The sequence below is a fragment of the Ursus maritimus genome, unplaced genomic scaffold (assembly GCF_017311325.1).
Source record: "Ursus maritimus isolate PB19 unplaced genomic scaffold, ASM1731132v1 scaffold_24, whole genome shotgun sequence".
NCBI classification, from domain to species: Eukaryota; Metazoa; Chordata; class Mammalia; order Carnivora; family Ursidae; genus Ursus; species Ursus maritimus.
This window is the reverse complement of record NW_024424897.1, coordinates 14010199-14023459: the sequence shown is the minus strand read 5'-3', so window position 1 is coordinate 14023459 and position 13261 is coordinate 14010199. Positions and strand designations below refer to the sequence as shown.

Sequence of the window (13261 nt, the reverse complement as noted above, 5' to 3'; positions counted from 1 at the left end):
ACTCTGCATCTCTGTAACATCGGTACACCATATTATTTTAAATAAATACTTTCAAAGAAAATATTTCCCCTCAAAAGTATGATAATACTCTTGTGTTTTCAAGAGTAGAGAGGGAAGGATACGTATATATACTAGTACTGGAAACTGGTTCAATTTGTAGAAGCGCAATTTGAAAATATGTATCAAAAGCCTAAAAAGTACATATGTCCTTTGACCTAGAAATTCTAATTCTAGGAATTTCTTCTCAGAAAATGAACAAGTGCAGGCAGGTGCATAAACAAAGATGTTCACAGAAGTGTGTATAGCAGCAAAAACTGCACACAAGGGAAAACCCATTAATTGGGGTGATTAAATAAATTATCTTAACGGCATACGATTAACAACGATGTAGGTCTATACCACATATTTTCACGTGGTATGAAAAAAGTACTGACAAGTTTATAAAGTATGTTATAAAACATGGTCTGTTTATATAATAACCCTATTTCTGTTTAAGAAAATTTATAAAAGCTGCTGACCTTGTTGGCCCCTTCACTCCCTGAAAAGAAACTATCTTCAATTTAGTCTCTATCTTCATAGACATCTTCTCTGCATTTCTAAATACATTTATGTGCCCTTGGAAAATACAGAACTGTTTGCTACTTGAAACCTAGGTATTTTTCTGTAACTTTGATTCTTCTTTCAACAGTATGTCTTAGAGATCTGTATTATCTTCATGTACATACCTACTACATAAGAGAGTGTTTACACCATGGTGGTATAAAAAGAATGAGGAAAAAAAAGAGCAGAAAACAATCCAGCTCTTCAAGAAAAGAATTTTTCATAGAATAAGTTAAGGTATATTCAATTCACAGACTACCAAAAGCCCTTACAGTCATGTTATTGAAGGTTAATGACACAGGAACATGTTTGTTAAACAGATGATTAAATAAATATATTTTTAAGTTTATTTATTTATTTTAGTAATCTCTACATCCAACATGGGGCTCGAACTCACAACCCCGAGGATCAAGAGTCACATGCTCCCGATTGAACCAGCCAGGTGCCCCTCAAACAGATCATATGACATCATTTCTCTCTCACACACACACACGCACACAAAGAGCACACAAAAATGGGATTGAGTGAGGAAAAGATAAAGGTGCATTTTATCGTTTCTTACTTTTTTCTTTATTTCCTAGATTTTCTAGAATTATGTTATGTTTAGAAGCAGAATTATCTATGTAAATAAATATCCCCAGATACTTTCTCAAAAGGGATTATACAAATCTAAAATATGTACACAGATTAACTTCTTCTACCTTCAACATCAAAACAAAGGTAGTGGCTACTTGTTTAGTTTTCAGATAGTTTTAACTAAGCCCTCACTTATTTCCCCTTCACATTTTCTCCCCCTCTTTGAAGCTGCGTCAAACACAAACCCTTCTCATTTTTAAAAATTGAGATACAACTGACATACAACATTGTATCAGTTTTAGGTGTACAACATGATTATCTGATGTATGTATATACTGCACAGTGATCACCCAATAGTTTAATTAACATCTATTACCAACCACATATAATAAAAAAGTTTTTTTTTCTTGTGATGAGAACTTTTCAGTAACTCTCTTAGCAACTTTCAAATACATAATAAAGTCCTTCCTATTTAAAAAATGCTTAGCTGGCTTTTGAAATACTTCTTTCATCAGCTGGAGCTAATCCTTTCTTTGGCAATTTTGGAAGCTTTTATCTATGTTTTAATTTTTATAATTTCATTTGCAGATAAACTATTTTTAACATCATCACCTGAAACTGTTCATCGTAATACAATCATTTGTGGCTGTTACTTATTACCATTTTTTGTCCTGGGAAATGAGGAATTTTCTCTCTTGGATCTTTTGTAGGCCCATCAAATTTGCTTTCCTTCAGGAAAAGGTGAGGAAAAGGTGACAGACCCTGACCCGGGCACTGATTTCATTCACCTTTTATACAGCTGCATAATATTCTGCTTACATGTCGTTTGATTCACCTAGTCCTTTACTGATGGCCACTGAGTTCATTTCTGGTTTTTCTGGACTTATAAACAGTGCTGCGATGAACAACATACTTGTACACATGTAAATCCTAAGAAATGAAATTGCTGGGTCCAAGGGAATGCAGATTTAAATGTTAATACACGCTCCCAATTTATCCTACAAGTTACTACACTAATCTATTCTCCCACCAGCCTTGCTCAACATATCCTCACAACAGATCAGTTTCATGGATGATCGATATCTGCTGAGACATGCGACAACACTCCATATTCAACTCCAGTACCTACCCATAGGTTCCTTAATGACACCGTAATAATCTGGTGCATCATTAGGGTCCACTGGTTCAAGGAAAGGCCAGGCCATCTTATGGGCCTATAATGGGGGCAGAAAACATTACTGTCAGGTGGAAATACTAATTTCATTTAAGTTTCCCAACTGAGTTATTGTATCAATCAACCCTTAAACTCCGAAAGTCAGTTTTAAACCTGAGAGATGAAATTATTCTGTATTTAGAGGAGTTTTGCTCTAGTCATAAATCATCTCAGGTGAGCGTACTCCGTACTAAGGGTTCTCGAAGGGTGGTCTGAGGACCTCGGCTGGGGGGAGTGGAGCACTAGCTTAGAAGTCAGAAACTTGTACTCTCATTCCTACGTGACAACCTGCTACCTGTTCAACCGGAGTGGAACAGGTTCAAAGTGTGGAATGGTTCCCACTGCTACGAGGTGGCAGAGACATGCTATTAATAACTTCACCCACATATTGAGACCACTGTTCTCTTTTAGTTCTTTTTAAAAAATTTTTTATTTTCCTTTAAAGATTCTATTTTTAAGTAATCTCTACACCCAATGTGGGCTTGGACTCACGACCCCAAGATCAAGAGTCGCAAGCTCTTCTGACGGAGCCAGCCGGGTGGGCCCCCCACTAGAATTTAATCAAATTGTTTTTCAATCTATAGTGGTGAGGTAAACTTTTCTTTAAAAATTAAATCTATTAAAAAAAAGGGAGTCCTTTTAAAACCAAGTGTTAGATAGCAACAACTGAGCTCATGTGTGGAGATGGTTAACCTCCTGATATCGGCATGTAAAGGACTGAAGTCTGGAGTACTTCACTAGACTAGCCAGGAGTCAGGAAATAATCACAGACTCTGAGACTGGAAGGTTCAAACCCTAGAAACGTCTCCAAAGTCACGCTGGTTGACTTCCCCTTCACATGCTGTACACAGTGCGGTTTCTCACCTGTAAAGAACGAAGCACCCTTTTTAAACCCTCATAATCTTTCTCCGTGAGTGGTGTGAGCACTGTCATGGCATCCTCTGTTGACTGGCACTGTGGACAGACATACTCGTCAATGAGCTCTGCCTCACTTTGCAAGATGCCAACGCAGCGCCCATGGTACCAATTCTGACACCGATCACAGCCAATATAAAATCTGCAAGATCCGAAATGGAAATGTGAGTTCAAAACAGATGGGATCACATTACTTATAATTTACTTTAAAAAATACTAAAACATGCACCTGGAAAGATTCTAACTCTGGGTATAAAATAGTTTTAGTATTACAATTGTTTTAATACTTTTGCAGATTGACATTCAACTGTGTTAATTTAGTGTTTTGGATGTTAAGAACAAGCATTTAAAGTTTATTAAGAACACTGTGTAATACTGGAGAACTAATATGAAGAAAAAAGCAAAATATTTCATTGACTTTAAAGCTCAAAGCAAAATAAACCAAAAATATTTCAACTAGTACTGTATCAAATGGGAAGCTAGTATTGGCCACCCAACCGAGAGTTCAAAATCCTAAAAGCTAATAACAGAGTCCCAGAACTTATACCCAAATTAGTGTTTTTTTCCTAACCTACAATAAAGCACCATTTCAAACACTGATAAAGTCCAAACAAGTCAGGCTATTTTAATCTCATTAATTTCTATGTTACATATTGAAGAATCAAGTCTACCATTAAACCATATTTTTTCCCCAATGCATCTCAAACATTCACTATGAAGCAACATAAATTTTGAAGGGGAGGTAAAGAGGGAAAAAAAGAGAAAAAAAATTGGAAAGGAATTGGTAATGTAAGTGTATAATATATGCAGAAAAAGATCTTGATTTTTATTTAAAAATAAATAAGTAACCAGTCAGAGCAATTTGGCTTCCTAAATTATTAAATATGATGCTCTTATCAGAACTCACTGTGACTCATCATAAGGTGTTCTGCAGATACAGTACAATTCCTCACTGCTGCCCTCTTGTGCCCGTTTACAATCATTACAGATGTACACATCCATTTTCTTAGCCTCCTTTTCTGTGATGCCAACACATTCTCCATGATACCAGTTAGTACAAAGATCACAGCCAATATAGAACCTAAAAGTATTCACAATGAAAATGACAATGTAATTGTCATTTTGAGCTGCATGATACTTAAATCTGTCTTCCCTTTCCTGATTCACTTTCTTACAGGATTACTTTCTGCAATGAGTCAGCTAAACATCCTGCATCCAACCGTTCTACCCCTGGCAAACTACAGCATCTGACTCTGTATCAAGTGTAGAAACATAAAATCACTCACATCAATTTCAACAAATACACTGTTTAGTGAAATATGGGTCTTTAAAAACATACTGGAATTTGCAAAAATAAACAACACACTGATGGTAATGTCTCCCTCTTAATGAATGTGTGTAAAACTGTAACAGGCACAAAAACCAAAGCCAAAGAATCAAAGACTTACATCTGTCAAACCTATGCCACAGAAGCCATTTCAAATTCAGGGCTATTTCTTAGATAGGTTTGAAAATGTAGCTCACAGTTTAAATTTGGAAACAAAGCAAAGCGCAAACACCAAGGAGAAGTTATACTACAAGGAACATGCAGGTCAGCCAGGTGTAGAACATAAATGGTCAAAATATGATATGAAGAAGAAATCTAAGAAAGGTACATGTGGTAATTCAATTTGTACTAAGTTTTCTAAATTAACCTGGGAATTTAATCTAATTGTAACAGATTATGACATGGGCCAGTTTTTCAATGTAATGTATGTGACAATGTGGAGAGTGACCAGGTTAAGTACCCGGTAAGGAACTGCTTCAACTCAAAACGGGGGATACACATCGTGGAGTGAGAAGTAAGAAAAGGTAGCTGAAACAGCAAGAGGTTCCGCAGTAACTGGCGAGCTGGGACTGTATGAGTGTGTAACTGAGGGTAATCCCACTCAGTTAACCCTCAAGGCTTGAGTAAGGTAAGATCCCAAGTGACAGAATGAATGAAAAGCATCTCTATGACAAACACAGAGTGTATCTAAAAATGCTGACGGGAGCTATGTAGGAATGCCATGTAAAACTCATAGCAAGAACTCGTGTGACTCTCAAGGGATCAGACTGGCCTTGCTGATATGATTCTACCCAAGTGCTTCTTGGTAGATTCACTTGGAGAAATGGAAGTAGTCCTCAAACTAACCTGCCGTATGAATTTGTAAAGGAATAATATATGATTGTGTAGTTCATCCCATTCCATAATTTCGTAATTTTTTTCTTTTGAATTAAGACTCCTGCATGATTTTCACTGCCACGTGTGGGGGCTGAGCCTTCAAGGTGTTTCTGTATGTTGCCTTCACCAGACGGCAGGCTATGTATTCTGGAAATAAGCTCGGGACTTGAATTTCAAGTTTCAGTCACTCTCACTAGATTCCCAAACCAGCCTAGTCTGGTACAAGAGACTACAAAATACTCCTAAAAAACACTAACTCATCCCAACTAGAACAGGGAGTGAATGAACCTGGTACACTGGAATTTTAATAACAAGAAACTGAAAAATATGAAACACCCACAAGATAATGAGGCGAATGTAGCAGAATGAGCACGTGTTCATGCGTGCCTCAGATATGCAACTGCAGTATGACAAAAGTGTTGTGTGCGAAATGAATTTCTGCGGTCTGAATATTTTAAATAAGCCGAAGAAGTCTAATTATTTACATAAAGTCCATAAGCAGATATTTTTGTAAAGAAAGTAAACCATGTTGTTTTGTTCTGTAAATCATTGAGTATTCTTGTGCTTAAGGGGAAACATGCTTGTATTAGACTAAGGGCAAAATCAGTCAGCAGGGCCCCACTTTCCACATTATCTATCATTTCCAGTAAAGACAATGAAAAGGGAAGATGCCAAAACAGGTGTTTAATTCATCGCACAGCTAAATCTAGCAACAAAAAGTGCTGCTCCAGCACCTGGTTATAATTCTAAATAGCACTGCCGAAGCAGCTTCAATGTTGCAACTTAAAAAAAATCACTGAAGAGATCACAATTTTATAAATTGGTTAGGCATCCACTGAAGGTAGATATTAAGCATGGCTAACTCTAAATAATATATTTTTAGCACAAACTTTATCATACTGCAAAAAATACCGTAGTTAATCTTGCCTTTAAAAAGCTGGCCTACATTTAAATGCTCGAAATGAAAGCTAAATACTTCGTTGAATGATAATGATAAAAAAAAAATGAAACTGCATTAATGGATTAGTGTTTCTAAAATCTTGTATGCATCACTGAATACAAGTCACAACAGTCAAAAACAGCTTCCAGCTGCCATGCTTTATTATCACATATTTGAGCGTCATTCTTGAGGACTGAGTGAAAAGAACACTCCAGCTTTTGTCCCCAAAAAGAGAGTGGGAACTTCGACAAAAATAATATTAAGTTTCAGTATTCCAATATAAAAAACATAGAATTGCTTAAAATTAAACATAAAACCAAAACCACTCAAACTTGAAACCTTGGGCACCATTCATAGTCAGATAATCTCTAAGATTTGATGTAATCATAAGGCTGTGAACAGATTCCAGAAAGGATGCTCTCAACTTTGGGCAGTGGTAGTTATATACCTCCTTCTCCGGACAGCATTATCGATTGATGTGGAGTTAATCCAGAGAGAAGAGGAGAAAGCAAAAGAGCAACAGATAGCTTGTTTTTGACAGAAAAGAAAATGATGAAGAACAAACATAAATCATGAACACGTAAAATACAAAATTTTTACTTCTCTAGTGTCGAGTTTAAGAATATCAGCTTCAAGACCACAGATGAAACATCATGACCCTTACTTTCAAATACTTTCATTGACATTGCTACCAATATACTCATTTTCTTCACAACTGGAAATTTAACAGCTAAACTTTTAAGAAAATAAACTAGAGCCCAGAAAGATCTACTCACTTAGATTCATCGTAAGGCGTTTTACAGATACAGTAAAGCTTTGTGTCCTTCTTAGTTTCCTTTGAGGTAGTAGAGATCATTTTCTTCTTCTTGGACTTGGAGCTTGAGTCTCTTTCTTCTTCTCGCTTCCTCTTCTGGGAAGCTGCAGGCAGAGTGGCCGTGGCCGTGGACAGGGGGCCTGTGTGCTGCGGGGGAGGCGGAGGCGGGGGTGAAGGCGGAGGGGCCGGAGGCGCAGGCGGTGCTGCAGGTGAGGTGGCCGCCACTGCTGTGGCCTGCACCATGTCTTTTTCTTTCTTAATTTTCAAGTCTCTCTTGAGCTCTTCCTGTTGTCAATTAAAGACAATACGAGACCGTCATTCAACTTACATAAATGCATGACTTGGCCAGAGGACTTTACATGACCTTCCTTCTTACCTTACACCTCCCTTGTCGGAGCAGCTCCACAGTTCAGCCTAGTGTGAGGAGGTGAGGAAATGCAGTGTCCTAACTATACTTTAAACCCAATCAAAACAACTAGAAATATAAAGTGAAGATTATTTAACAACTAGAAAGCTGCTAACTGTCTTCAAAGATCTGACAGAAAGATGACCAAATTTCTGAAAACAATGTCCCCTCCTGGCTTGCCCATGTTGTGTCCGGGTTATTTCAGTTGGTGCTCAGAATGGGGTTTCAAGTGTCCTCACCCACTGGCTGCTTCCTTCTCGCTGCTCTCCATCTGTGTCCTTAGAGTGAGACCCAACATGAACTGAACATGATATTCAAAAGCTGAATGAGAGACAGACTTGCCTTGTTTATTACGCTCCTATGTCTAGAATTTAAGAATGCAGGGAAAGCTATTTTATCAATATGCATTTTGACATAAGTTACAATCCTTATTTCTCTTCAGGTGAAATACTTTATAGACACACCTCTGTTACCTAGTGCTACAACTTATTCTTTGAAATGATTATTTCTCTAGAGAAAAAAAAGTCATTGTCATTGGCATCCATGTACAAACTTGGTGTAAATAAATCACTGCTATGAGCAAGCTTTTTTTTTTTTTTTTAAAGATTTTATTTATTTATTTGACAGAGAGAGAGAGACAGCCAGCGAGAGAGGGAATACAAGCAGGGGGAGTAGGAGAGGAAGAAGCAGGTTCATAGCGGAGGAGCCTGATGTGGGGCCTGATCCCACAACGCCGGGATCACGCCCTGAGCCGAAGGCAGACGCTTAACCGCTGTGCCACTCAGGCGCCCCTATGAGCAAGCCTTTAAACATCACACACAAAAAAACATTTTAGAGTAATCTCTACATCCAATGTGAGGTTCAAACTTGACCCCAAAATCAAGAGTCACATACTCCAATGACCCAGCCAGTCAGGTGCCCCATAAACATCACAAAAATTCTAACAACCAAACCTGAATGGTCCCTGTTTAATGAATCTATTTTTTCTCTCTAGCATCTAGATAGTCTTGTAAGTGAGAAGGTAAGTTGTACGACTATTCAGCAACCCTTCTGTATTTAAAAAGAAAGTCTAGGGGCACCTGGGTGGCTCAGTTGTTAAGCGTCTGCCTTCGGCTCAGGTCACGATCCCAGGGTCCTGGGATTGAGCCCCGCACTGGGCTCCATGCTTGGTGGGAAGCCTGCTTCTCCCTCTCCCACCCCCCCTGCTGGTGTTCCCTCTCTCGCTGTGTCTCTCTGTCAAATAAATAGATAAATAAATCTTAAAAAAAAAAAAAAAAAGTCTAAACTTCCTCCAAGGGAAGAAAGTAAATCTTGGGAGCCATTTTCCTAGTTAATATGATGTGTTTGTAACATAATGAAACAGATTTTAGAAAAATCAAGATGGCATAGTGGGGGTGGGGCACCTGGCTGGCTCAGCTGGGAGAGCATGTGACTATCGACCTCGGGGTTATGAGTTTGAGGCCCGTATTGGGCACAGAAGTCACTTAAAAAAAAAAAAAGATGTTATAGTGGTTACACACTTTGATCCCCTGCTTCAAAAGCATACCAATGATAGTAAAATATAAAACAGAGAAAACTGAAAAGATAGAGCCATGCTTGAATAATAATAAATGTCTCTGTGAAATGGAAACACAAAACTGCACAGGGCTAACACTGTAGGCCTGCAGACTTCAGATTCAGAACTAGGAGGTGGTAGCCCAACAACAACCAGTTTCTACACAGAGAAGGGGACTCAAGTGTGGGAGCGGGCCCCAAGAATAGGCTACCTGCTTGATGGAAGGTCTGGCTGGTCTACACTGGGCCTCCAGAGAGGAAACAAAAACAAAACTCTTCTCAATTAAAGACCAAATGCTGGGACGTCTGGATGGCTCAGCCAGTTCAGCGTTTGCCTTCAGCTCAGGTCATGATCCCAGGGTCTTGGGATCGAGTCCCACATCGGGCTCCCGGCTCAGTGGGGGGCCTGCTTCTCTCCCTCTGCTTGCTACTCTCCCTCCTGCTTGTGCTGACAACTAAATAAATAAAATCTTAAAAAAAAATCCAAATGCAAACCAAATGAAAACATGTGATATGAAAAAAAACAACCAACAAAATCAATAACTGAATCTGGGGAGCCCGGCTGGCTCCGTCGGTTAAGTGACTGACTCTTGATTTTGGCTCAGGTCATGATCCAGGGTTGTGAGATAGAGCCCTGCATCAGGCTCTGTGCTGGGGGTGAAACTTGCTTAAGAGTCTCTCTCTCTCTCCCTCTGTACCCCATCCCCACCCCGCTCGCACTCTCTCTCTTACAAAAAAACAAACAACTGAATCTGAATTCATTACAAATGAAATTAATTTTATATAACAATTTGACAAAAACTGTGTAATACTATGTTTGAGGTGTTCAAAGAGCTAAATGAAGGTTTAATTTCTACTAAATAATAAATTATTTTATCAATAAGAGAAGAACAGGGGGATGGAGGAGAGAGAAAAATGTGGAACACAGGACATTTTTAGGTCAGTGAAATTATTCTGTACGATACTATAATGATAGGATTCTGTATTCTGTATGTAACATGGATACATGACATGATGCATTTGTCAAACTCCTAGGACTGCATAACACAAAGAGTGAAACAATGTAAACCATGGACTTTAGTTAATAATAATGCAATATTGGCTTATCAGCTGTAAAACATGGCCACACTAATGCAAGATGGTAACAGAGAAATCTGGGTGTGTATGTGGTGAGGGGGCGTGAGAGGATAGTATACAAGAATTCTTTCTCCATAATTTCTCTGTAAATTTAAAACTGCTCTAAAAAATAGCTTATTTAACAAAAAAAGAGACAAGTAGACATCATACAAGAACATAAAGGACCAATCACGTATCTTGAAAATAAAAAAATAAAATTAAAATTAAAAATTATTTTAAAAATATGCTAGTACATATACATTTGAATATTGCCCTTCAAAGCAAATTATCTTAGCCATAAATTCTAGTTAAAATAATACTGAACGTCTTCTTTCTTAAACTGTAACAAATTTTCTTCCTTATTAGATTATGTAATGTACTGTCAAGAAGACCACACTGAGAATGTTTATAGCAGAAATATTTTTAAATGGCTGCACAGTATAATGAATGCAGAAGAATGTTCAGTATATGTTGTCTCCAGTGTGATTCCATTTCTGTATAAATTACATTTATACACGAATATATCTATTAAAAATAATACATACAAGATACATTCTAAAATTATTTTAAAATGGTAATCTATGGCAGGGGTCACATTGACTTACAGATTATTTTTATTTGTTGGCCAAGGTAATTACTTTGAAAGACATCTGAATGTACATGTCCAATATACTTATTTATATGTAAAGAATACAGACTGTTAAGTATCTCCCCACTCTGTGCAGAATATGGAGTGGGAATAGCTAACGACACACATTAGATGTTAAATAAATACCTGCTGAGTGAATTGAATGGGTAAGTCACAGTACAGATACTATTCTGCAACCTGAATTTTTCGTTGAAGCATTTATCATTGAGAATTTCCCCAAAGAATTAAAAACAAAAAGGACCAATCCTACACACACTGTTTTGTTAAAATGGTAGCCCATTGTGTGGACACTCTCAAGTGTATTTAATCCAGTGGTTCCCAGCTGAGGGTGCTGCTGGTACCTTGAGTATTTGAGAATGTAGGTAGAGGGGACAAGCTCATTTTTTGGGTTGAAGATGATGATACTAGCATTTAGTACCCAATGCTATACTTTCTACAGTGTGTAAAAATCTGGCCTGTGGAAAGGGCCCGAAGTGCTTCTGTTGAGAAATACTGATTACCAATCTCTTCTCTGTGGATTTCAGGCTGATTCCAAATTTTTGTTATATTTATTAACATTCACTATGTCCTTACTCATATATCTTGCCTGTTTCTTAGATGAATTTCTTGAACTGAAATTATGGAATATCAGAATATCCACATTTTAGAGTCTTTTTTTTTTTTTAGAAGATTTTATTTGAGAGAGAGAGTAACAGAAAGCGCGAGAGGGTCACAGGGAGAAGCAGACTCCCTGCTAAGCTGATGTGGGACTCGATCCTGGGACTCCAAGGTCATGACCTGAGCCAAAGGCAGTTGTTTAACCAACTGAGCCACCCAGGTGCCCTAGAGTCTTTTGATATACGCTGACATAATGTTCTCTAGAAATACATGATATTTTCTCTAGAAAAACAGTATTTTCATTTCACTCCTAGTATTTAGGTTGACTTTTTTTTTTTTTTTAAGATTTTATTTATTTGACAGAGAGAGCACAAGCAGGGCGAGCAGCAGGCAGAGGGAGAGGGAGAAGCAGGCCTCCCGCTGAGTGGGGAACCCGAGACGGGGCTCGAGGGCCCCTGAGATCACGACCTGAGCTGAAGGCAGACACTTAACCGAGCCACCCACGCGTCCCTAGGTTGACTATCTTTTTATATGTTTACTGGTATTTGGCATTTTTACATTTGAAAATTGCCTATTTGTATATCTTACACATTCTTGTACTAGAGTGTTCTTTTTTTTAAAATTTCAGCTTTATTGAGGTATCACTGACAAAAATTGCAAGATATTTGAAGTATATGTTGTAATAACTTGCTATACGTATATATTGTGATAGGATTCCCCTTATCTAATTAACCAATATTCATCTTTTTCTTACTGACCTAAGAGCTCTTTAAATTTTTGGAATACTAACTCAGTCATCAATGTCACGAAATTTTTTTCCTGTTCGTTACCTACTTTTCAATACTGTTTATGGTATTTTCTTTCTTCCTATATAAAATTTTTTTCTTGTCATCAAATCTTTTTCCTTTGTGGCATCTGAAATCTGTAATGCGCAGGAGTGGTTTTCCCTACTCTGAAATTACAAAAATGACAATCTTGTTTTCTTCTATTATTTTTGTGGTTTCCTTTCTCATATTAGAATTTTCTTTTAAAAGATTTTATTTATTTATTTGACAGAGAGAGACAGCCAGCAAGAGAGGGAACACAAGCAGGGGGAGTGGGAGAGAAAGAAGCAGGCTCCTAGCGGAGGAGCCTGATGTGGGGCTCGATCCCAGAACTCTGGGATCACGGCCTGAGCAGAAGGCAGACGCTTAACGACTGTGCCATCCATTAGAATTTTTGATGGGAAATGGATCTTAAGGTGAGAGGGAATATTTGCTACTGTGAACTGGCTCTTTTGTTTATGCAATTTCACAACGCTTGTAGTCTCAACATGTATCTAGCGTGTGACCACCTCACCGAAATCTCTCACAAATAAAATTCATCTTCTGGGGTTTTGATATAATAATTGTATCATATACAATAAGAATTTTATCTCCTTTTTTTTTCTTTTCTTGACTTAACACACTAGGTAGAAATTTTCGGAGGTGATAAATAATAACGTTGAGTTTTGGCACCGTCATCTGGCTTCTGACTTGAGTGGGAAGATCTCTCATGTCTCAGAGTTGTGTCATGTTGGTTGCTGGGATGATCACTTTTTAAAAAATACTTCTCATCTTCTTAAAATATACAAGGTACTTCTAGGGATGTTTAGATAGCCTACTTCTTTTTAAAGAAGCTGTTCAAATATGTGTGAACA

General features: G+C 37.8%; 1 protein-coding gene across 7 annotated transcripts in view; it reads right to left on the bottom strand.

The window, feature by feature from the left end:
- The window catches only part of BPTF (bromodomain PHD finger transcription factor), a 144162-nt gene that overhangs the window by 9153 nt on the left and 121748 nt on the right, over window positions 1–13261 (bottom strand). For 5 of the 7 annotated variants that reach the window (XM_040640379.1, XM_040640384.1, XM_040640382.1 and 2 more), the window contains 3 exons: window positions 7224–7546; window positions 3254–3446; window positions 2306–2390 (listed from right to left, as the gene is read on the bottom strand). In XM_040640379.1, coding sequence (XP_040496313.1) covers window positions 2306–2390; window positions 3254–3446; window positions 7224–7546 — 601 coding nt within the window. Of the gene's footprint in view, window positions 1–2305; window positions 2391–3253; window positions 3447–4211; window positions 4386–7223; window positions 7547–13261 lie in introns of all 7 variants that reach the window. The other 2 variants (XM_040640381.1, XM_040640380.1) reach the window with 1 other exon arrangement.